Below are 25157 nucleotides of genomic sequence, written 5' to 3' on the forward strand. Positions count from 1 at the left end.
AGCTCCACAACATCGATGAAATTTTAAGAGATCCTCAGGGCCCCAAGTACAACTGGCGGACCTCCAGTAAAGGAAGGGCACATACAGCAGTCACAAATGACAGGCAGCAATCTGTACCACAAGAGGGACCATTCGCAACAATGAGATCACAGATCTACTGAAGCACTTTGTATTTATGTCACACACTGCTATTTCACCAAAGTACCACAATCTTATTCACTTGCTAAGAAGGTGCTTTATACACAATAGGTACTATATAACACAGTATGCACTTTAACAAATATCTGCTGAATTAAACTGAGAAATGGATATGGGAATCAATGTACTAGACAGAGAGCTGGCTTAGGCGTCAACAAGACCTAGGTTCAAGTTTTTCCACTGAGTATGATCCAGGCCTAAGGGATGGCAGGTATGAAAGGAGGTAAAGCACAAGCCTACAGTATACTAGAACTATACCTTGACTGGAACATAATGAGAGCTAAGAAAGGAAAAGAAGCCTGGAGCCACACTGGCCTTAAATGCTAGGCTAAAATGTTTGCATTTTATCCTACAGAACAGAATCTTCAAAGTGGTGCCTTTCAACATGACCACGAGGATGCATGGTCAGCCAATCAGAGACGGGGAAGATGGGTCACCTACCACCTTCTGTGAAAGCCAAATATGGGACTCCTCTCAAACAAGCTACAGTTCCCAACTCTGCCTCGTGGCCTAGCTCTGCAAGCTCTTATCCTGTCCCATTCTACCCCAGCAAAAGACCCTCAGGACAGTTTATAACCAAAACTTGACCTGATATCAGCAGTTATGTAGGTAAGTGCTCTTGGAAAATTCTCCCCTCTTTGTCCTCACTGTATTCATATCCTGCCCTCTTCCTCCCCATCAACTTATGGCTATCGCAGATGTTTCTCATCTGGTTATGCAGCCCTTGGCTAGGTCTGAGCTTAAGTTTTATAATGTATATATTTGTCTATATATTTATAATATATATATTTGTACAAGAGTACATGTATATGACATAAATAGGTGTGGAGACCACTGCTATAGACAAGAGGGAAATACTACAGGCTTTCTGGGAAGACAAGTAATATAGATTCCCAAGCATTAGGAAAACTATTTTGACAACTTTACAAAAAATAAATCATAGGACACAGACCAAAGGCAAGGATCTCAGGAAGTTATTATAGTAGTTGTGCAGGCAAGAAGCATTACGTGTGTAAGACAGGTGCCTACTACGTGCAAGGGAAATAACAGATACTCACATAAGGTTTGCTGAATGAACTATCTATGACTAAAAGGACTGCCATACATGGATGATCAATTTTCAAATAATTAGAACCTGAAAAAAACCCAACTAATGGGTAAGGAACTTGTTCACTTTGACTCTCCACTTTTCTGTCCTTGCCCAAGTATTTAAAGAAGCTAATTTATACTTAAGACTGTGACCAAGGGTTTCTCTGCCTAGGAACTCTCAGCCTAGAGGACAACTTCCTTATCATTTATGACTTTCAAGAAAGCAGCAAAAGCTCTACAAGTTGTTTCAGGATTCCAGCCAGCTCTATGTGTCTCTGATGTTTCTATACCTTTCCATCTAGACACTTATCCTTATTCTTCACCCTTAGTAAACTTTCTATTGTATCCAATTTTTTTTTGTTTCATGTCTTTAATTGGAAAACAATAATGAATAGTATTTTTAAAAGGCAATCAAAATAATATCAACTAATGACCTACATGCCTAATTTCTCATCTTATGAGCCTGATCTATACACATATTGAGAAGAGAGTTGATGAAGAACTCAGAAAGGAATAGACATGCTTCCAAAAAGCTGTATCTTTGGTCACATGAATGGCTGAAAGTTATACAGAGAATACAAGATGCTGAGGTTTACTCTTTGTTGGTTTTAAAAAGTATGCCTCTCGAGAGCAGAATGAAACCTTGAAGTAAAGGTTCTCTTCTAAGAAGGTATGTCCCAAATGTATGTTAAACATCACATAAAATGTCCTGACACATATACTCAGAGGCACACTTTTGCTTAAGAATTCTTCAATTACCAACATCAAGTTTGCCTCTGTCATTTTATACATCCTCCTATAGAGTTCCAATGAGGGATTCCCTATATAGATGGTCAGGTTCTCCATTTTGTCCTGTTAACAAAGGACTTTTTGCTGATTTCATCAAGCCATGGAGTACTGCAAGGCATGCCTTATGAAAGCCACATCCACTGAAGAAAGTCACTCATCATTCTTCAAAGGAAAAAAACAAAGGGAAAAAGAATGCCTAATTTCCAGATATGATAAGCAGCTGGATGGGAAGGCCAATTAGCTAGTCTACTAGTAGATAATCTTAGGCATTCCAGATGAATGATGACCTGAACCAAGAAATTAATAGACTGAAATACATTTGAGTAACTATGCAGTGCTTTGAATCATTTCAAGTTGCTCCCTGACGCAAAAGTACAATATATTAGTATTCTCCTAGTAAAATTAGATGGCTAAAAATAATTTAGTACAGTTTACCAAGAATCAAAATTATAGGTAACCTAAAATACAATACAGAGAGGCAGGAGGGTATTAAGTAGTACCTAGCATATTACCCAATGCTGACTGACATGCAATAAGAGATGCAAAAGGTATTTGGGAAACGTATGACAATTTCTCATACAGATAAAGAGAGTACTTCACACCAATAAGATCACAGATCCACTGAAATATTATTTATGAGAAACAGGAAAAAGTAACATGTCCACCTCACATTAATGTTATAATGACCATAATTTGGACGCTGCTGATTCAGAAGCCTTCTGAAATCTTGTAGTACTCTCAAGGTCATCATTTGGAACATCAATTTTCATTGTGATCTAGGTATGGGGAAGTGCTATTTGTGATCTGTCTGGTTGGTAGCAATTTGCTTACTGTACTTTTATACAGCAGTTTGTTCAGAGAATTCAATTAACCTTAAATACACATAACGAAAAATTATTTCTCTTTCACAATTGTTGATCATAGCAAAATCAGCTACATGTACTCATTTATATTTTACAGTTCTTTAAACAGAATTTATAGAGAGCTTCCAAAGAATCATTTTTAACCTGATGTTTTCAATTATGTGTTTATAAGTATTTGCAGCTTTATAATTTTTATATGATAATAAAAACAATGTTTTCTAAAGAGCTTCATTATTACCAATTAAATTCCTTCCACAAACTATTACTTACCCTGAGCAAATCATCTATACGACCTTCTTTCTTTTCCAGGTCCTGATTTTTATTACTTTCTAGTGCAGCTAATTTCAGCATTGTGAGATCAGTCTAAACAAAAGAAAACTGGTTTATTGTCTGCATTATATGGCCTATACATCTAATAATAAAGTAGAATGTAAAAGAAAAAAAAATCACTCAATGTCAGCTTTAAAAAATGTATTAATGTTCATTATATTCCAGTTAACCAAGCTAAGACCACACCAATAAGATCACAGATCCATTGAAAAAATATTATTTTTGAGAAACAGGAAGAAGCAATATCAAATCTAGAGATCCCACAAAGATGACACCATTTATACCCACTTGAGATGAGGATAAAGTTCACTGACAAAAAAATTTTAAAAGCCCATGTTTTATGGATACTTATTTGATTTCGCAAGAACAACTGTATACTCATTTACAAAAAAGAAACAAGGAACGAAAGCAAATTTTAATTTCTGATCCAGCTAAATTCCACATAGTCTAGCCCATTTAGCTTTCTTGAGTCACAATATGTGATTTGTAAACACATCTTTGAAACAAGTAGAAGCTAATGCAATTGTTTCCGAGGACAGAGAAAATTGATAAGATTACAATTTACCTGAATAATTTTAAAAGATAACTGCTTTGGTTGTGTAATAGGGTGGTCCCCAAAAGCTAATGCAGTAGGAGAAGGGCTATTCGGCCGAACCTAAAATACATATTTAAAAAAATTACCTCATTAGGAAAAAAGGTTAAGGTCCCTTATAGCAATGTAGATCACCTAGAATATCTGAATTGTGCTAACAGCCTTATGATCTCCTCCCTCCCCCGAAATGGAAATCCAGGAAATTATTTTTAAATAATTGTTAAAACATGGTCAAAAGAAATCGTGTCTAAACAAACACTTGAAAAATGTTGAAAAAGAATTATGGTGGCTCAAAAAGTAAATGTGATTTCTCATAGAAGTCTTGAGCTGTGACATAATTATCAAATGATGAATTCTATGATTCTACTGCACATTCCGTTTCCTTGATCAGAAAACAGTGACAACATAAAATTTAATGGGCACCATTATTTGTATTAAGAATCAAAATGTTTAAAATTCACAACTGGAAGGAACATGAAATCTCAAGGACTTTAAAAATCCAATCCTCTTTATTGTCCAAAGGGCAGGGTGGGGGGGAATTATCCAAGTTAACAGCAATCAAACCTATCTTTAAATACTCCCAGAAACAAAGTTTGCCAAATCTCTTCTTACTGCCAAATCTTACTGACAAGAAAGATGAAATTCAGAATTCAATCTTGCCATTATGAATTTATTCCAAGCTTATTTTAGCCTTTATGTACCCGAAATCTAACTTACAGAAACATTAGTTTTGAATGCAATTACGTTATTTTATTAAATGTTTTATTTTCAACAGACAATAGTTTTACTGTCATAAAGCTATGATACATAATGATCATTAGATCTTTAAAAAGAATGCTAGCCTATTTACACAAATGATAACTTTTAATTTAGATGAAGGAGTCTATATGGAAGTTATGAACTGTACCAATCTATAAAAGTTATTCAGTATTTAAACCTTTGAATTAGGCTAAGCATGAGAAATTCACAGGTAAAACTTACACAGGAGGAAGGAGTGGAATGTGAATGTGAATTCTGAGGCGATCGAATTGCAGGAGGTATTCCCCTTACTGGACTGGAGCCATTCCCACCTTGATACTGAAGAGAAAAAAAAAATAGGCATCAAAAGTGCCTTGGGAAGACCCTTTGAACTAAAGTCTTAAGAATGAATTTAACTGTGAATTATTTTTAGATTAAATATATTAACACAAATAGATCCAGTTTACAATGCATAGGGAAATTATAATTAAGATATTTATAGTCAATTCCTAAAAGGTTGAAAAATAGGAAAATTTTAGAGAAAAAATGTAAAAGTATCTCTTCCCTACCTCAAAAATATTACTTTTATACAGTAATCATTTCTTTATTCACTATTAAAATTATTGTAACATAGGATAACTTTTAAAATTAAGTAGAACTAATGATATCAGCAGTTTGCTGAAAATGAGGCTGATCACCCTTTAACAGAATGCCAAGGGTATTTAAAGGCAGGAAAACTTATTTGAAAAAGTACGATTATGTCCTTATTTTGAGTGTTTTGCACACAGTTTACTGCCAAACTGAAGAATCTGAAAGCATGCTCTACTCTCCCAGTAAGTGCACATGGTACTATGCAAAAGTACTGAACAGACCTGGCTTACTTAAGAGAAAGTACTCTTAGCAGGATATAAACTTGAGGATCACATGATGCAGTTTTTCTGCATATTTAAGCAGTTACAATCTCAAGTACTCTTGCATCTTTCTGCCCACTTTTCTCCTTTCTCCACTGTTCTCATCAATGAAGAGTTTCAGCTTATTGCCTTTTCTCTGGATTGCCACCAGATTCCTCTCCAAAAAATGCTTACTGCCTTCGCCACTGCCCTAACAATCAAGTAAGCAAGCAACGAGCAAACAGTGTTACCATGGTCCCAAAATTCATTAACCCGGGGCCATGCTGGTAATAAGCCTCTCTGCATTTCCCTAGTCTGGACCTTGTATGAAGCACATTCACTACGGACCTTTCCAGCTTAGGAGGGCCTCTCAGAGCCTGTGTCCTACTGTTATGGTTTTTAAGAATGCAAGGTCATGTGTAAGCATTGATGTGACACACTGGCGTGGGACTTCAACGCTTGTATGGAAAACACAAGGAAGAATAGTTTTGGAGGGAATATTAACAGTGAATTTCGCCATACCAGGCAATGCAATCCTCTCTCTTAAGAAACAATATTTTGCAATATAGCAGATAGTGCTTGTCTTACCAGTTTTTACATATGGCCCAAATCAGCAGTTGAAAGGAGGTGTATTTTAGTTGAACTTCTGAACAGTTCTTAGAAACTAACTCCAAAACTATTTAACCTATGTCTCTAGGTCCTAAGTGTTGCTCCAATGGTAATAAAAATTTTCAAATAGATGCAAAATACTCTGTTAATGTTCCCTCTATCTGAATTAGCAACAGCTGAATATATAGTTTGGAGGAATTATTCTTGGCCAAATACAAAATTACATAATTTCAGAAGATGGGAAGAATCCTTTCAAAAACTTACTTCAAAATAGTCACTAATTTTGAGGCCACGTCCCCCAATACTTTTTCCTAAAAAAAAAAAAAATGAAAGAAAAAAGGAAAAAGTGTCACATATTTAAAACACAATAATGACTACTACATGATCATTTTGTCAGAAAAATGAACTTGTTGGAATTTGAATTCTAAAGACATTAATAAAACTTTAATTGAATATGAGCACCTGCTGCTTCATTTAGGTGGGGGGGGGGGGGAGGGGAGAAGGAGAGTATAATAGTAAAAACAAAAAAAACCCCTCAGTTCTGAAGGAACCAGATTCTACTTTGTGAATTCCAAGTAATGATGGCAGGCCTTTTAAATGATAAATGGCATACTTTAGTAGAAACATGTCAATTAAAGTAATTGTTCCAATTATTGGAGGTTCACATAAACACATGATGTTAAGAGATTAAATTCTATTACACTAATTACTTAAAAAATAAGCACTGAGCAAATTAGCATGTTATAAAACTACAATTAATTCACACTGGTTTATGGCTTCTAATTGTTCATAAAAGCAGATCAGAGTGAACAAAAGGCACAAGTGGCAACTTTATACCAACAAACTAATTCATACCTGTAAATTATAATAAAAAGGCTCTGTTAAATGGACATATCTATGCTCTGCCAAAGAACTAAACAGTGCTTAAATATGGAGTTTATTTTGCACACAGACATTTTGGCATTCTAAAAACATTCCAAATTGTGGGTTATTTTGTACATAAACAAAGTTTAAACATGGTTCCTGTAAGTATATTGTGATAATAGTGCAGGAATTATTAACACAGTATAGTAAGAACTCTATTATCTCATGAAAAAATATTCTTCTGAAATACATACTCCAATATGACTATATTAAAGCAAAATTTCTGCAAAAAGATAGAGATTTTAAAAATAGTTCTATTAATTCAACATTTTAGATCTACTAGGTCATATCTGAAGATACACATAATTTAAAGCTGTGTGTGGGAAGGGGGAGGTGTCTAACAAGAGGAGTATGTTACACCTCTACGCTTTGGTCTCTAAAGTTACATAATGGAGCAAATGCCAACTTGACATCCATTCATTTTATAGGTTTGTAACTTCAGCAAAATTTAATTTAAAAAAGTTTTCACAAGAATGAACAATTTGTAAAGTACTTTAAATTTTTCTGAAATGTTCCTAACTAAAATATTTTCATTTATCCAGAGTTACCAAAATCAGATACTCCCCCCCACAAAAAAATAAGCAAATTTTTAGATTTAAGCAAATCTTCAACCAAGATAAAAATGTTTCAAAATGAGATTTTTGTTTAGCACTTTCCATCCATTTAAGAGTATAATATCGACATTATATTCTACTCATCCTAATAATATTTTTACTTTATGAAATGGTATGTAATATAGTTTTTAAGTACTTATAAAAATTTTAAAACACTAAACATATAAAAACATCACACAAAAATAAAATTTTTCTTAAGATATACTGTATACTTTCAACTTTTGATTTTTGTGATTGTCTAATTTGTCTACATTACCAAAAAAATCAAAATGAAACATAAGAATGTGGATGTTTTCAAATAGTTAATATAAAATGCTTCCTATTCCTGCAAAAAAAAAATTCAATAGGATATAATTCCCCATTTCTGAAAGTAGAGCTTTTTCTGCTTAGGGGAATAAAATGAATACAGTGTCTTAGAATGGTTGGAAAATATTCAAGATACTGGAACATTTTTTCTATTAAGCTAGTAAGTATATCATAAGATAAAAATTGTGAAGAATAAACAATTTCTTCAAAAGTTTAATAGAAGAAACAAATACAGACTATGTATGGCAACTTGTCCTAATGCTAACATATGATGCAGAATCTTCGAGAGACATTAATATAATACTTCCACACATACAAAATAAATGAGATAGATGGACCTTACTCGGGGATGATATACAGACTTTGTAGAGGTAGGTCTTTATCAATAACCCCTCAAATCAGAATACAGAAGAGTTTCAGAGAAGGTTAAACTAGAGAAACTCTGCTATGGTCCATACTACTTATCACTCTCAAGTAAGTATCTTTCTGCTTTACTGTAAGTTTAACTTTCATTGACAAGTGCAAACATGCCTCCTAATTACAAAAGTCCAGTTGGTTTCTCTGTCTCTCCACTCTCCAAACCTTTTTTTCTACACAGTTGCCAGATTGGTATCTCTAAAGCACAGGTCCAGTGTCTCCCTACTGCCCCAAGGATAAAACAGAACCTCTTGTCCTTGACATTTCCCAATCACTACCCAGCCTCCAGCCTACCTTCGCAAACATATTGGACATTACTTCCTTTCATTCACCCAGCTAAACTGTCCTTGCTGCTGTCCCCAATCCAAGATGACATTCTATCTCTTGTCATGGTGCCTTTTCACAGGCACCAATATCTGAAATGCATTTTGTCCTGTCCCTGTAAGGAACACCTGAAGTGCCACTTCTTACCAGGAGGCTGTTCCTGATCCCCCTGTCCTGAAAAATTATTTAGTATTTATGTTTATGTGTGTGAGCACATAATGGTTTTCCATAATATGTTATAAGCAACCCAAGGACAGGACAGATTTCATTTTTCTCTTACTACCCCTAGCCTCACATATAGTAGGTGCTTAGTAAATGCTTGTTGAATTATATTGTTAAGAAAAATAAGCATACAAACTGAAATATATGAATAAAACAAGAGACTGAAAATTATTTTATATGATTCCATAAACTTCCACTAGCAAATATCATTAAAAGTCCAATTATCGAATAAGGACAAGGACCAGTACAACTAAAGGGAATTAAACCACTGCAAAAAAGGAGAATGAAGCTAAGTATACAGAAAACCATCCCATACCAAGTTTAATGCTCCAAGGGGTAGCTAGGGGACACAGTGAGTAAATGTGCTAGACTCAGGGTCAGGAAGACCAAAGTTCAAATCTCACCTCAGACACTTAAGCTGTGTGAGCCTGGGCAAACTATTTAACTTCTGTGGTATTCTTCATCTGAAAATGGGGATGATAATAACAGTACTTACCTTCAAGGATTGATTTAAGGAACAAAATGAGATAACATGTGTACAGTACTTTGCAAACTGAAGAGAATTTATAGAGATGTTTTTATCAATATTAATAAGAAATGCAATTCTTGAATAGCATTCACCAAAAAGTTGGATAATTAATGTTGCTACTACCTAATTTCAAGGACAAATATGCACAGTAAACTAACAGTCCATTGAGATTTGGACTCTGGACACAAAAAACATTGTCTGGCTATCATTATATAATCACTCTATATGATTTAAGGACCAATTTACAGTATAGCACTATTTTGAGTTCAGTACTAGAAATTTTTAGTCTAAAGAGATTCCTAAAGTCTTACTGAAAAAAGCTGAAGTAGAAGAAAAGGTAGAACTGGTTTAAGGAAAATAAAATAAATCTTTAGTGATTTTAAAACAGTTATTAGTTATTTGGATTTTCCTGAGGAAAAGGATATCAAAAATAACTAAGGAAAACAGTTTTGGTATTTTTTTTTAAATTAAGGACTACAAATTTCCCTTAAGTAACAACCAAGTACCAATTTATTTGATGAAGATAAGACTCCAGTTTTAAGTTATTAGTTAATCTCATTTATCTAGCCTTTAAGGCAAAATCATTATGAGGCAGTAGCTAACAATTTATTACTATGGAGATCAGATAATAGGTACAATTAACAAGTATTTATTATATGTTGACTATAAGCCAGACATTGTGCTAGAGATTTAGGATACAAACATAATGAATGAAACAATCCTTACTTGCAAGGAATTTACATTTTAGTGGTAGTGACAAATACATTTATAAGTATATACAGAATAAATATAAAGTAGTTTAAGAAGAAAGGCACTAGCAGTTGAGGGACTAGGAAAAGCTTCATGTAAATGGTAGTGGTTGAATAGCATTTTTTTTTGATTGAATGGCATTTTGAAGGAAGAAAGAGATTCTACCAGATAGAGGGGAGGTTGGCGTACATTTCATGTAAACAATTACTGCACAGACACAGGAGTTATGTTTGGTTGAATCACAGAGTGTAAGAGTACAAGTAATATATAAGTATGGAAAATAAAAAGTTGTGAAGGGTTTGAAAACTAAAGAGTTCATACCTTATTTCAGAAGCAATGAGAAGTAAGTATAATCTGAGTTGCGAAATAACATGGTCAGATCTGTGCTTATAGAACAGCATTTTTGCAGCAGTAGGGAAAATAGAATAAAGGTATAAAGATATTAGAGGCAGAGCCAAGCAGGAAGCCATTGCAATAACCTCCAAATGAGGTAATGAGGGTCTGAGTTAAAGTGGTACCTATATGAACAGAAATAAGGAGTCAGAGGCAAGAAATATTGTGGAGTTAGAAATGGCAATATCTGACAACTGCTTAGTTACATGTGGTGAAGAAGATGAGGAGTTATGCTTAACTTAAAGTCAATGTTACAAACCTAGAAGACTGGAAGAAGAACAATAGGTGAGGAGTGGAAAATAAGGAGTTCTGTTTTGAGCATCCTGAATTTGAGATATTGGGACATTTGGTCTGAAATGTCTAACAGGGAATTGGTAATGAAGGATTGAAGCTTAGAAAAATCATGGTAGCCGAGATGGTAATTAAACAAATGAGAGTTGGTAAGATTACCAAAAGAGAAAGAAACACTCAGGAAAGAGTCAGGGGTATGATATGGATGACGAGACAGCAAGAGATATAGAAAGTCTATTTAGAAAGGAGAAACAGGAGAGAGTGGTGCCACAACAGCCCAGGTAAAAGAGAATGTTTAGGAGAGAGTGGTCGAGAAGGATGAGAACTAAAAAAAGAACATTAGATTTGGCATCTAAGGGATCCCTGGTAACTGGAGAGAGCAGCTTCAGCCCAGTGATGTGGTTGGAAACCAGGTTGCATTAGGTTAGGAAGTGAGATGAGAGGAAAAGAGAAAGAAGTCAGAAAGGAGAGAAGAGAGGAAGAGAAAGAAAAGTAAAAAGAGAAAAGAGGAGGAAGAAGTGAGAAAGGAGAAAGAATGAAATATGATAAAGACAGAAGGAGATGGGCTCAAGGCACATGTAGAAGGGCTGGTCACAGCAAGGATACAGGTTACTTCATTGTGAGAAATGAAGGGAAAGTAGGAGAGAATAGGGATGATAAGAAGTTCTGATATGAAGGGGAAAAGAAGGAGCACCTGTTAAATAGCCTTAATTTCTCAGTAAGGTATGAGGCAAGGACCTCACCTAAGAAAGAAGGAGGAGGGGAAGATATGGAAGACTTGAGGAAAGAAGATACAATCTGGAAATGCTTGTGTGGAGAATGAGACAGGGAATCAACTAGGAAGTAATAAAAGGAGTGTCTCACTTTAATGAAGGCTCAGGTGAAGCTGGATGACAAATTTATACTGCTCAATATCAGCATGGTGTGACTTCCTCTAGCTCAATTTAGTAGTGGAGCAGAAGAGATATAAAGTGGGAATAATCAGGGCAGAGGTTTGGCAAGGGATGAATGGTTATAGAAGGAAGCAAGGGATTCAATAGTACAGGACAAAGAAGAGTTTAATTGGGTAACTCCAGGGACAAGACTGGAAAGGAAGAGAAGTGAAATCTGAGCATGGCCTGACAAAGTACCCTTTCTTGACAATGTGTGTAAAAGGTCTCATATACTAAAATAAGAAAAAGCAGCTTCAGAGCCACACAAAAATAAAACTATTACTAGTTTCATGAACAAAATCTTAAAGAGTACCTTCTACAACAAGTTCACAAAGCTATTAACAACAAATACTTATTTGGTTCTCAAAGGGTATTGTTTAACTTACCCTGACTGCTTTCACTTTGGTTTTCTGCTTTCCTCTTTCTTCCTCTGGATGGCTCTGACTGTTTCTTCTCTGGAGTCTACAAAACAAACAAACAAACAAACAAAAACAGTTAACAGAATGATAAATAATTATTTTTATCATGAAGTGTAATGGTGTGTAATGTTTTAGTACAAAAATGTTTCTATTCAGTAGTACTGTTGTTGTTACATTTTTAAATCCTAGTTCATCATTATCTGGTATTCTTGGATTAATTCTCCATTATAAAAATTAAGGTACAAATTCTGTAAACAGAAAAATGTATTTAAACTCCCTAAAATACAGAATTCTTCCTCAGGTAGACCAAATGGTGTAAGAATAAAAAAATCCTCAGAGGTGCCTAAAACAAGACCCATTCTTTTTTCCCCCAAAACTTTTTATTCTCTCTCTCCCTTCCAATACTTAAATATGGGACAAAATCTTTGGTCAGTTTGGAATAATGTGGGGACAAGATATAGTTCCTACTGGAAGATTACCATCTGGGTAACAGTGCTAGACAGAAGAGAAAGGAGAACATGACAATAAAAATAAATCATACCCAGCAAAACTGAGTATCATGCTCCAAAGCAAAATATGGATTTTCAATAAAATAGAGGACTTTCAAGCTTTCTCAGTGAAAAGACCAGAACTGAATAGAAAATTTGACTTCCAAACACAAGAATCAAGACAAGCATGAAAATGTAAACAAGAAAGAGAAATCATAAGGGACTTACTAAAGTTGAACTGTTTTGTTTACATTCCTAAAAAAATGTAACTTTCATAACTATTTTACAGATAGCAATAAATGTTATTTTAAGTGACAGGTTAAAAAAAAGTTAAAAATACTCCAATATCTATGCTTTAAGTTTGTATTTGACTAGCAACTCCACCATACACATTCATATTGACCTATTAGAGGGCAAAAGCATAGGTGCTTCTGTTTAAAATAACAAATGCCATGAAATAAGCCTATTGCTAAAAGTTGCTTACAAAGTGAATTTTTATCACTTTCATAATATTTCCATTGACCTACATTGTGATTTAAAAGATATTTCATTAATTCATTTGGCAAGGTTTCCTTAATAATTTAGTTTTAAAATAATCTTTAATGTTTCCCTTGTCTCTGTCAATTGAGTAATGATTTCTAAATAATTTTTAAAAATAGAAAATGACTAGGGAAATTCAACATCAAAAGCAAGCCCATACAACCTGCGGCCTGCCAAAGGATTTTGGGCAGCCCAGGAAAAGTGTAGAGAATACTTTTCTTCTACACTTTTTCCTGTTCACCCCCCCCCCAACAATCCTTCAGCATGCCTGCAGGCCATAAGCCACCACAGGTTGTACAGGCCTGATCCAAAGGAACCTGAAAATGAATTCCTTTCAAACACTTCCCCTCAATTTAGATGAGAAATATTCCCATCTTTTTCTTTTTTAAAGAAAAGCTTAGAATTCTAAAGATTAGAAAGCTTAGCAAATTGTGAATATTTTTATATATCAGGAAGAATATGGCTACAGCATGCTAGGCTTTTTAAGAAGTCACAAAATAAAAAATACCCCAACGGGAAACAAAATATGACACTAGAAACTCTGGTGACCTGAGTTCAGCTTTAGACACTTCCTAGCTAGTTGTGTGACACTAGATAATTCCCTTAACCTCTCTCTGCCTCAGTTTCTCATCTATAAAATGGAAATAACAGCACCTACTTTCTGGGATTGTTGTAAGGATCAAATGATCCTTAAAGCACTATATAAATATTATTATTATTGTTGCTATTATCTGATATACCTGTTCACAATCTCTCACTATAATTCCATGGCAATAACATTGTTTTTTAATCAGCTTCAAACTGCCCTTTTAACTTTAGAAGCAATGCAATTACTTTATAATACTTTCTAGTTTTCTAATCATTTGAACTTGCTGATCTTTTACCTAAGATCACTATGAAAAATTACACAGTTATGACAGGCGCCAGAAGATAGCACCAAGTTAAGTACTGAGATATCCAATCCATTCATTCTTAGCAAAGAAAGTTTATTACCCAGACTGCTGAGCTTGGAAGTTAATTTACCAGAAAGTCAATAATCAGTAAATTGTGCCTATGCTGAGTTTGTTAGCAACATGTTTGTTCACTAAATTAGAGGCTTTTGGTAAAACAAAATGGCTTTTGCAGGTCAAAGCGCTGATCTCTATCAGGCCCACCCAAAGTCTGGTTGAAATACTTTAGGAGTTTTAGCTAATGATGAGTAGTATGGGGTGCATAAGACCTATCCATCTCTATCCCTAGCTTGAAGCTTAAAGTGAACTTGTATTTTAAAATGTTTAAGGCTTAAAATACTTTAAAGTCAGTACTGCCCTCAAGCAGGGCCCAGACCTAACTACTTTTTAATATCCCTTCAAGTAATGAGCTTTATAAACATAAACTCCAAGATGCTCTACTAAATGCATCAATCAGTACCATGTATTTAAAAAACTCAATGAATTTACAAAGTCAGTTTGTCATGTATTATACAAAATAGTATACTTTTTCATAACACAAACTATCTCATAATTTATCATCAGCTATCTTGGCAATCTTAAAAGAAGACTGTAATTTCGGAAAGTTCATTTTTGGGTAAACTATGGGAAGTTCCAAAAGCCAATTTATAAACTAAAGATACATGGCTAACTATAACACTCAAGTCTTGTACTATGCAAAGCACAAAAATTCGTTTAACTATTAAAAATTTTTTTTCCTTCAGACCTTTTAATCTACTTTAAATGAAAAAGATGATAGGCAAATACGATCTATTCAAATCCTTCCCAACTTAATAAGATATTTTCAGTACTTATCACCCATATTCCTGTGAATGAGAAAAATATAAGATTGAGAAAATGAATGGTTGTACAGAACTGTGTAATGTAATCCTAATTCTAAAGCTAAGCACTTTGGAATGAACAGGAAATCACACTTGAACTCTGTGTTATGGTTTCCAACAGAAAATATTTCATTAGTATACTTCCTGGACAGACCATTGCAAAAAGTTTCCATAGTCTTAAATTTGCTTTACCACTTCAGAAATTTTCAATTATCTTCAATGGCAAATCCTTAACAATATTCTCAGGCAGTATTTTCTTATATTTGTAGGCTTTCCAAAAAGTTTTGTTTTATTTACCTAACTCATCAACATTGTAAGTGATATTTATATATCACTTTAAGTTTTGCAAATCACTTAACATAAATTATCTCACTTAAACCTTAGAACAATCCTGTGAGGATGATACTGCACGTGGTATTTTATGCATTTTACATTTGAGAAAACAGTCTCAAACAGTTAGATGATGGTGGCAGTAAAGAAAAACTGAAACAAACTAAAACTCATCTTCCTTCAAAGGAGTTGGGGAAGAGAATTTCTAATCTTCTTTCAAAGGAACTGAGGAAGAAGGATAAAAGAGACTGAACTGAGAGTGATAGAAGATAATTTCTGTACCAGTGCACTGGATTAACTGTGTAGTACAATACAACATTCAGCTTCCTGTTGTATGTAAAGTGCTACCCTGGGTAGTAAAGGATAGATAAAATTCAAATAAAATATAGTCCTAGCTTTCAAGGGGCTTAACATTCTAGTAGTGGGCAGATGATAATATGTAGGAAAAGTTGGGGAAAGCAACCAAGTAAAGGCTAAAGATGGAAATCCTAGTTACTGCTTCCCAAAGTGGGAACAAATTTACAATAAATTATTAAATTTAAGAAGCATCATTTAAAAAATATATCTTTTGAAATGATGTAAATTTAAAAAAAAAACAACTGTTAAAGGGTTAAAGAAAGTAGATTTCCCAGTAATTTTTTATTTTGAAAAGGGGGCAGTAGGCCAAATAAGTTTGGGAACCTCTGTCCTAGATACACTTTAAACAGACAAAAAAACAAATGCCTCAACTACAACAGAATACTGGTCCTCACTCCTGTCCTCTTCTTCCCCTACCACTACTACTATTATTATTATTACTCTTCATTCTCACAACCCTAAGACATCTACAATATTTAATCAATTGTTGTCTTCTTTACTCCTTTCCAAACCAGGTACCATTGAACCACTGGCCTCAGCGCTTCAGCATCAAAATCAATGGCTGGAGCTGGAGGATTCCAACTCAATTTACTGGAAAAGTGGAGAAAAAATGAAGGAAGAGAAATGTGGAGTCCCAAGGTAGGATTAAGTGGAAAGGTGAGAAGAAAAGAGAATATGTTCTGGACATTCCATTTTCCTACAGAAATGATGTTATAGAGGTTCTACAGAACTAGTAGTATACTACTATACTTCAAATAATATGAATTAAATAAGTTTTTGTGACCTGAATTTGGGAAATAAGTGGAAAATACAATTAGAATTCCAAACTGACCTGCAAATAAATTTCTCAATCATAGCTTGTTTTATAAACTTGAAACAATCTAAAAGTAACATGACTCTGATGGGGAAAAGAGAAACCTTAATTTCTCAGAGATTCAGTTTCCTCCTCTATAAATATATTAAGTACTAATATTACTGAATACTAATATTAACTAATACTACTACTTTAAACGTATTTAACAGGGTTATTTTGAGGATAAATACGATAATGGTTACACACGTTATACAGTTACATAACGTTGTTACTGCTGTTACTCTATTTCCTTTCACATTAGCTTTTCGAAATTTTCAATTCACTTAGTTCTGAAGAAATAAACATACTAAGTATCAGCTGTATTATGACAGACTTTCAGAATGAAAAGCATTTTAAAGTATTTACTATGTAATAAAAGCTGTGCTAAATGCTGAACTAAAGCAAGGCAGTCCCTACCCTCAGGAAGGTAGAGGAGAAAACACACATAAGGAAAAGGAAGGGTGTTTCAGTTTGAGAAGACACTGGGATAGTGAGTAAAGCTGTAAAGGCGTCAACTGACATTTCCTTTCCAGAAAGGATGGTAGTATTGATTTGATTCCTGCTGCAAGAACAGAAGGAAGACTAGAAGACAGGAGAGTTATGAGGGCAGCAGTAAGGTGGACAAGGAGATGGCTGGTATGTGAATTATGATCTGGGGTCCCTATATAGATGAGTTAACTCCAGATGCTCCTGTTTGTGGATGAAATTGTGTTGGCTGCACCAAGTCCTGGACCACTACAAAGATAATAATAATGGCTAACATTTACATAGTATTTTTAAGGTGTGCAAGGCATTTCATGTAAATCATCTCATTTGATCCTCACAACTCTGTGAGTAAAAGTTGCCATTATTATCCTCATTTTAGAGATGAGGGAACTCAAGTGATTGCGCAGGGTCACACAGCAAGTATCTAAGGCAGGGTTTCTCAGTTACTGGGCCACCTCACTGCTTAAATGAGATCTGTAATGCCTCAGAAGATCTAGGTCTGACTATCAAGACAGGGAAAAGCACTAAGAGAAAGAATGCTTATTGTTCAGATAATGACTTTTAGTCAGGACAGACATTGCAACTGGACGATAATTTTGAATCAAAGCTGACCGAGCAAGGAAGAGTTTGGCTTGCTTTTAGGAAACTTTACTTGCTTTTAATGAAGCCAAGCTTCTCTCTAAGGCAAATGCAAGAATTTTCAATACCAATATTCTACTGCTGGTGGTTTACATCTACGACTCACATAATACTATTACTTTCTGAAGAACTTTATTTAAGGATCAGCAAATAGACAAAGGAAAGGTGTATTACAGTGATTAAAAAAAGCTGCAACACAATGCAAACGATTATTACAAAGAGGCAACATAAAGAATATCATCAACAAAAAGTATGACTGAAAAAGATGGACTGCTTTCAAAATCTGTATGGCTATAATTACAAAGCACTTCTTAAGGAAATAAAAAGTGGCTTAACTATCTAGAGGGAAATTCATCGCCTGTGTACTGGCCATGCCAACATAATAAAAATGACAATACTGCTTTACAGATTTAGTGCTATACCACACTACTAAGGAGATGCTATATAGAAGCAGACGAAACAACAAAAACAATTTGCTTAATCTAGATATCAAGGAAAACAATGAATAGAAGTAGGAATGAAAGAGAAATGGTTCTTCTAGAACTCAAATAATAAGAAGTTATAATGAAATATTTCCTTAAGAAACAGTATTGTTGTTAATGTAGAAATTGTTGTCTTGATTCTGCCCAGTTCAATAATTGTTTGATCAACCTAAAAACATATTGCCTGCGAAGATCTTTCTAAATGACAAGAATTGATGGGAAAATTAGAATTCCATCTAGGAAATATTAGCTTTAGACTAACATCTGACAACATAACATACCATAAACTCAAAATGCCACATTGTCACCTTAATATTATTTTTAAAACATTAGAAGAGAACCAGGTCGGGTACTTTTCACAACTACAAAAAGAGAATAAATTCTCAAACGAGATACAAGCTATCAAAAAGATAAAATATGTAATTTCAATTTCATTAAAAAGAAAAGGTTTTGCACAAACAAAATTAATGCAACTAGGATATGAAGGGAAACAATAACCTAGGGAAAAATCTTTGTATCAAACATCTGTTAAGGGTCTGATCACAAAGATATATAAAGCAACTGATAGAAATATACAAGACCAAAAGCAATCTGAATAACCAAGCAGTCAAAGGATAAGAACAAACAGTTCTGAAAAGAAGAACTGTAATCAATCAATCAACAGTTATAAATCACCTACCAATGTGTCAGGCACTGTGTTAAGCGCTGGGAATCCAAAAAGAAAAAAAGTGTCTACTCTCAAGGAACTTCCAATCTAGTGGGGAAGGCAACATGCAAACAAATGTGTGTACACATACATATAAATATAAATACATAAATATATAAAAAAATACACACACACATATGAGATAAAGACAGAGAGAGCAAGTGCCTATACATACAGGATAAATGAGAAGTAATTAACAGAAGGAAAACACTAGAAGTAAGATGAGGTGAGGAAGGCTTCCAGTAAAGATGAGATTGTGGTGGGGACTTAAAGAAAGCCAAAAAGGCTAGTAGTTGCAGCAGAGGAGGAAGAGAATTCTAGGCTTGGGCAACAGCCCAGAGAAGGCATGTCTTATCTGTGGAATAGCCATGAGGCCAGTACCACTGGATCAAGAAGTAATGTATAAGAAATCTAGAAATGTAGGAGGGGGCTAAGTTATGAAGGTTTTGAATGTCAAACAGAGCACATACCCCCAAAAAGCTCAGTGATGAAAAGAAAGGTACTGTAGACAGCAAAATATTTTTAGCAGCACTTTTTGTGGTAGCATCTGGAAAAAAATGGAAGCCCATCAAGTGAGGAATTGTTAAACAAGTTGTGGTACATGAATGCAATATTAATGCACAAAAAGAAATAATATGATGAATGCAGAAATGTAAGGGGAGATGTATATGAACTGATACTGAGTAAAATAAGCAGAACCAGGAAAATGGTATACATAATGACAACAACAATGCAAATGGAAAGAACAGAACAATCAAAACCAAATGCTGTAAAATATTAATATAATGACCAAGTTTGACCTCAAAGAAGATATGGAAACAATATCTGGGTTGTTTTTTTTTTTGCAGAGGTGGAGGAATGTGGGTGTAGAACACTATATATAATGTCAGATTTTTTTTAGATGTTTTGGTTTTACAGGACTTACCCCCCTCTTTTTAAAATTCTTTGCTACAAGAAATGGCTCTTGGGGTTCAGGAGATAGGACTGGGAAATATAAGTGATGTAAATACAAAATATATCAATACCATTTCATTTTAAAGGGGGGAAAAGATAAGTTGAACACATGGCAAGTGGGTGCAATAACCAATGGAGAGCTTTTGAGTTCCACTAGATCATCATGTCAGAGAAGATCATCATGAGGTTGGCTGCAGGACAATAGATATTTTTGGGGGGGTGGGGGGGGGGGAAGAAGGAGGTATACAATTACTCTCCAAGACTAGCTACATAAAGTTGAAGCTTTATAATATGTACTGGTGAAGGGAACAACCACACTTATAAAATCTTAGAACTTTAAAATACTGAAGTATTTGCTTGATGGTTCTATGCAGCTGAAAATCATGACTACTAATTTCCGAAGAATGAATGAGCCAATATTAAATGCAAATCAAAATGACTCAGAGGCACCACATCACACCTAGCTAACATGACAAAAAAGAAAAATGATAAATGCTGGAGAAGATGTGGGAAAACTGGAACACTAATGCATTGGTGGTGAAGTTGTGAACTGATACAACCATTCTGGAGAGCAATTTGGAACTATGCCCAACTGTGCACACCCCTTGACCCAGTAATACCACTTCTAGGTCTGTATCCCAAAGAGATCATAAAACAGGAAAAGGTCCCACATGTACAAAAATAGTTATACCTCTTTCTGTGTTGGCAAAGAATTGGAAATTGAGGGGATACCTATCTAATGGGGAATGGCTGAACAAGTTGTGGTATATGAATGTAATGGAATACTATTGTGCTATAAGAAATGATGAGCAAATGGACTTCAGAAAAACCTGGAAAGACTTATAAGAACTGATGCTGAGTGAAATGGGAAGAACCAGGAGAACATTGTACATAGTAACAACCACACTGTGAGATGACTGACTTTGATAGACTTGGCTCTTCTCAGCAATGCAAGGATCTAAGGCAACTCCAAAGGACTCATGATGGAAAATGCTATCCACACCCAGAGAAAGATCTTTGGAGTTTGAATGAGTTTGGAAGCATTCTATTTGCTCTCCTTTTCTTTTGTTGTTTTGTTTCTTCTTTCTCATGGTTCCTCCCATTAGTTCTAATTCTTCTTTACATTATGACTAATGTGAAAATGTTTAACATGAATGCACAAATGCAGCCTATATCTGATTGCATGCCATCTTGGGGAGGGGGGAGGAGAGGAGAGAAAAGAAGAAAAAATTTGAAACTCAAAATCTTATGGAAGTGAATGCTGAAAACTAAAAACAAATTAATTAATAGAAAAAGAAAAACCTGGACTTACACGAACTGATGATTCTGAGTAAAATGAGCAGAACTACTTGTGCACAGTAACAGCAACACTGTGCGATGACCAACTTTGATAGACTTAATTCTTCTCAGCAATAAGGATCTAAGACAATTCCAAAAGACCCATGATGGAAAATGCTATTCACATCCAGAAAAAGAACCATGGAGTCTGAGTGCGGATTGAAGCATACTATTTTCTCTTTTTTTGTTTGTTTGTTTCTTCTTTCTCATGGGGAATTTCCCCTTGGGTTCTAATTTTTTACAACATGACTAATGTGGAAACATGTTTAATATGGTTTACATGTATAGCCGATATCACACTGCATGCTGTTTTGGGGAGGAGGGGTATGGAGGGAGGGGGAGAAAATTAAGAACTCAAAATCTTATAGAAGTGAATGCTGAAAACTAAAAACATATAAACTTTTTAAAAAAGAAATCATTGTTTCCTTAAAAGGAAAAAAAAAAGAGCAAGATGTAGCAAGCAACTCAACTATTATATTGTAACCCCACAATTTTAAAAAGACTTAAAAGATAGTCATTATGGAAGATTTAAGGGAGGACGTGGAAAAGGACCCATAATGAAAAGGTGTGGGTAGGCTTTGATATCTACTGTTGAAGGGAATATCTACACTGATGAAGTCACAAATTCAATGAAATTTAGCAATAAGAGGCAGAATCTGACTAAAATCTTAAGAGAGGAAAATCATCATGTCAAAGCATGGCATATCATAATAACAAGTCATGTTCTTCTTACAGGCAGTTAAGGTGAAAAATATTTCAGTTTAATGGATTTCTAAAATTAAGATGGTCAGTCTTTTACTTTAGTCTGAAGATATATTAGTGATTAAAAACAGTGAATAGAAAACTAATTATATTCTAAGACAAGTTAACAAGATTTCCCAGACAGGTATTTTGGCCAATGTAAATGCTAGTCCTAAAAAACGAGATAACTATTAATATGTCCTCTGCTGGTACAGAAAATAAACATCATCCCTATATTTTTTTTTTTAGTCCAGATTCAGATGTAAAACAAAGTCTAAAGAAAAAGTAACCCAACAAAAGTAGATTTTTTTCAAAGTTCTTACAAAAATATTTTCTATGAATATTAGTATAAAATATCTAAATGAATGTGATTAGTGCCCTTAAAATTCATTCCAAAGATATTTATCACATTAAATATTTAAATGTATATTTAAATTAACATAATGATTTTTTAGATTCAGCAAATAGTAACAAAAGTAAGCAACTCTAAAAATTATCCTAAACCTACTCTATTACAGAACAGTGTTAAAAAGACTCATTCTATAGCAATAGTACAAGCAAAAGAAAGTGAACTAACAAGCACAGAAGAAACAAAATTATCACTTTTTGCAGATAATATGATGGTTTACTTAGTCAACTAAAAATATTAAAGCAATTAACTTCAGTAAAGTTGCAGAATATAAAACAGACCTCACACAAATTACCAGCATTGCTGAATATTACCAACAAAACCCACCAACAGAGATAGAAAGTTCAAGATACCTAGAGATGGTATAAATTAACTGAGAATCTACCTGTCAAGATGCAGAGGAACTTTATGATCAAAATTACAAAATATTCTTTAAACAAATAAAGACAGATCTAAATAAATGGAAAAATAATAATTGCTTATGAGGACAAGCTAATATAATAAAAATGACAATTAATTTACTAAATCAGTTTACTTATTCAGTACTATACCCACTGAACTACCAAAGTACTACTTTAGAGAGCTGGAAAAAAATAACAAAACTAATCTGGAGAAACAAAAAGGTTGAGAATATGAAAGGAATTAATGAAAAAAAAAGTGGGGAAGGAAGGAGAATGGGCAGTACCAGATCTCAATCTATGTTACAAGACTATAATAAATAAAACAATTAGGTATTGACTGAAAAATAGAAAAGTTAATCCGTGGACAAGATGAGGTACATAATATGCAGAAACAAACACATTAGTTTTGTGTTCTGATAAACCCCAAAATACTAGCTAGTGGGGCACAAACTCAGTATTCAGTAAAAACTATTGAGAAAATTGGAAAGCAGTTTGGAAGAAATTAGGTATAGACTAATATTTGACACTATAAGACAAACTCCAAATTGGTACATGATTTAAACACAAAGGGTGATGACACAAAAAAAAATTGAAGATAATGGAAGAAACTACCTGTCAGATTTATGGATAAGGGAAAAGTTCACAATTAAACATTAGAGAGAGGTTCACAGGATACAAAGTGGACAATTTTGATTACATAAAATTTTAAAGTTTTTGCACAAACAAAACCAATGCATGTAAAAATTAGAAGAGAAGCCAAAAACTGAGAAAAAATATTCACAACCAATTTCTCTGATACAGATCTCATATCCAAAATATGTAGGGAAGTGAGTCGAATTTATAATAAAAACCATTTCTCAACTGATTAATGATCTAAGGATTGGAATAGGCAGTTTTGAGAGGAAGGAATCTAAGCTATCAATGGCCATATGAAAAAAATGTTCTAAATCACTAATAATTAGAGAAATGCAAATTAAAGCAATTCTGAAGTACCCCACCCCAAATAAAGTTAAGAAAAAGGGAAAATAACAAATGCTGGAAGGGCTGTAGGAAAACAGGTACATTAATGCACTGTTGGTGGAACTGTGAACTATTCATCCAGTCATTCTGGAAATCTATTTGAACTATGACCAAAAAGCTATTAACCTGTGTATACTTTTTGACCCAGCAATACCACTAAAGCCATATTTCAAAAAGATGTAAAAGGACCTATGTGTACAAAAATATTTGTAGCTGTACTTTTTGTGGTGGCAATGAATTGGAAACTAAGGGGCTATCCCCTCAGATTCTTTTGAGGAATAGCTGAATAAGTTATGATATATGAATATGATGAAATACTATTATGCTGTAGGAAGACTTATTGAACTGATTTAAAAACAAGTAAGAACCTGGAAAACAACTTATACTATAATAATAATAATACTGTGAAGACAAACAACTTTGAAAAACTTAGGAACTCGGATCAATACAACAGAAGCAACCACAGTTTCAAAGGACTCATGATCAAACGTGTAATCTACCTCCAGATAGAGGAATAAAAAACTCAAGAGCAAGACTGAAAGCACATTTTGTGGGGAGGCTAAGGGGAACATAACCAATGAAGAGCTTTTTGCTGCCTATATGTATTTGTAATGGTTTTTATTTTTCTTACCTTCTTAACAGGTGAAAGGGGAAGTGGGCGAGAAAGAATTGAAAAATGAAAATTTAAAATAATTTTGAAATTTTTTGAATTTTAAAAAAGACTTGTAATACTGAAGAGCAATGTATACTGGAAAGAACAGAGAAACAGAATTCAAATTCCTATGTGACTTTGAGAAAATCATCTAATCTTAGCTCTATATCTGTTTATCTATAAAATGAAGAAGGTGGTGGCACAGTGGATATAATCAGGGCTTGAAGTCAGGAAGATTCACCTTCCTGAATTCAAATCTGGCCTTAGATACTTACTAGCTGTATGACTGTATTAGGAAGGCAGAATTTATGATTTCAAAGAGAATCATATACATGTCTGAATGGTTCAGAACCACAGGATATAAGGAATTCCCTAAGTAGAAGGCAGAAGAATCAAAGCATTTATTCAAGCTCCAAAGTAGCAGACCCACGAACCAGCATCCCCATTTTGATATCTTGGTCAAGAGCTTCCAGGCCCAATAAGTCCACCTCACAAGAGTAGCCAGGAGGCCACAGAAAAACATGATGGCATTAAACCAAATCATATTCATGTTTCCCCTCTCCAGTGAGAAGATTACCCACTGGCCTCAAGTCCTTGCTCAGCACTCCTCAGTCCACACGCGGGTCGGGTTGGGTCGACTCAGGTTGGCTCTGCTACCGGCAGCTCCTGCTTAGGCTTTATCTTTATCTTCAGCTTTGGCTGTAGTTGTCTCTGGCTCCAACAAAAAATCAA

General features: G+C 34.3%; 1 protein-coding gene across 3 annotated transcripts in view; it reads right to left on the minus strand.

Moving 5' to 3' along the window:
* TLK1 (tousled like kinase 1) overlaps positions 1-25157 on the minus strand; it is a 165659-nt gene that overhangs the window by 57917 nt on the left and 82585 nt on the right. For all 3 annotated transcript variants that reach the window (XM_036744608.1, XM_036744609.1, XM_036744610.1), the window contains 5 exons: positions 12187-12262; positions 6363-6409; positions 4843-4938; positions 3835-3924; positions 3210-3302 (listed from right to left, as the gene is read on the minus strand). In XM_036744608.1, coding sequence (XP_036600503.1) covers positions 3210-3302; positions 3835-3924; positions 4843-4938; positions 6363-6409; positions 12187-12262 — 402 coding nt within the window. The remainder of the gene's footprint in view (positions 1-3209; positions 3303-3834; positions 3925-4842; positions 4939-6362; positions 6410-12186; positions 12263-25157) is intronic.

This window comes from Trichosurus vulpecula, chromosome 2, assembly GCF_011100635.1.
Source record: "Trichosurus vulpecula isolate mTriVul1 chromosome 2, mTriVul1.pri, whole genome shotgun sequence".
NCBI classification, from domain to species: Eukaryota; Metazoa; Chordata; class Mammalia; order Diprotodontia; family Phalangeridae; genus Trichosurus; species Trichosurus vulpecula.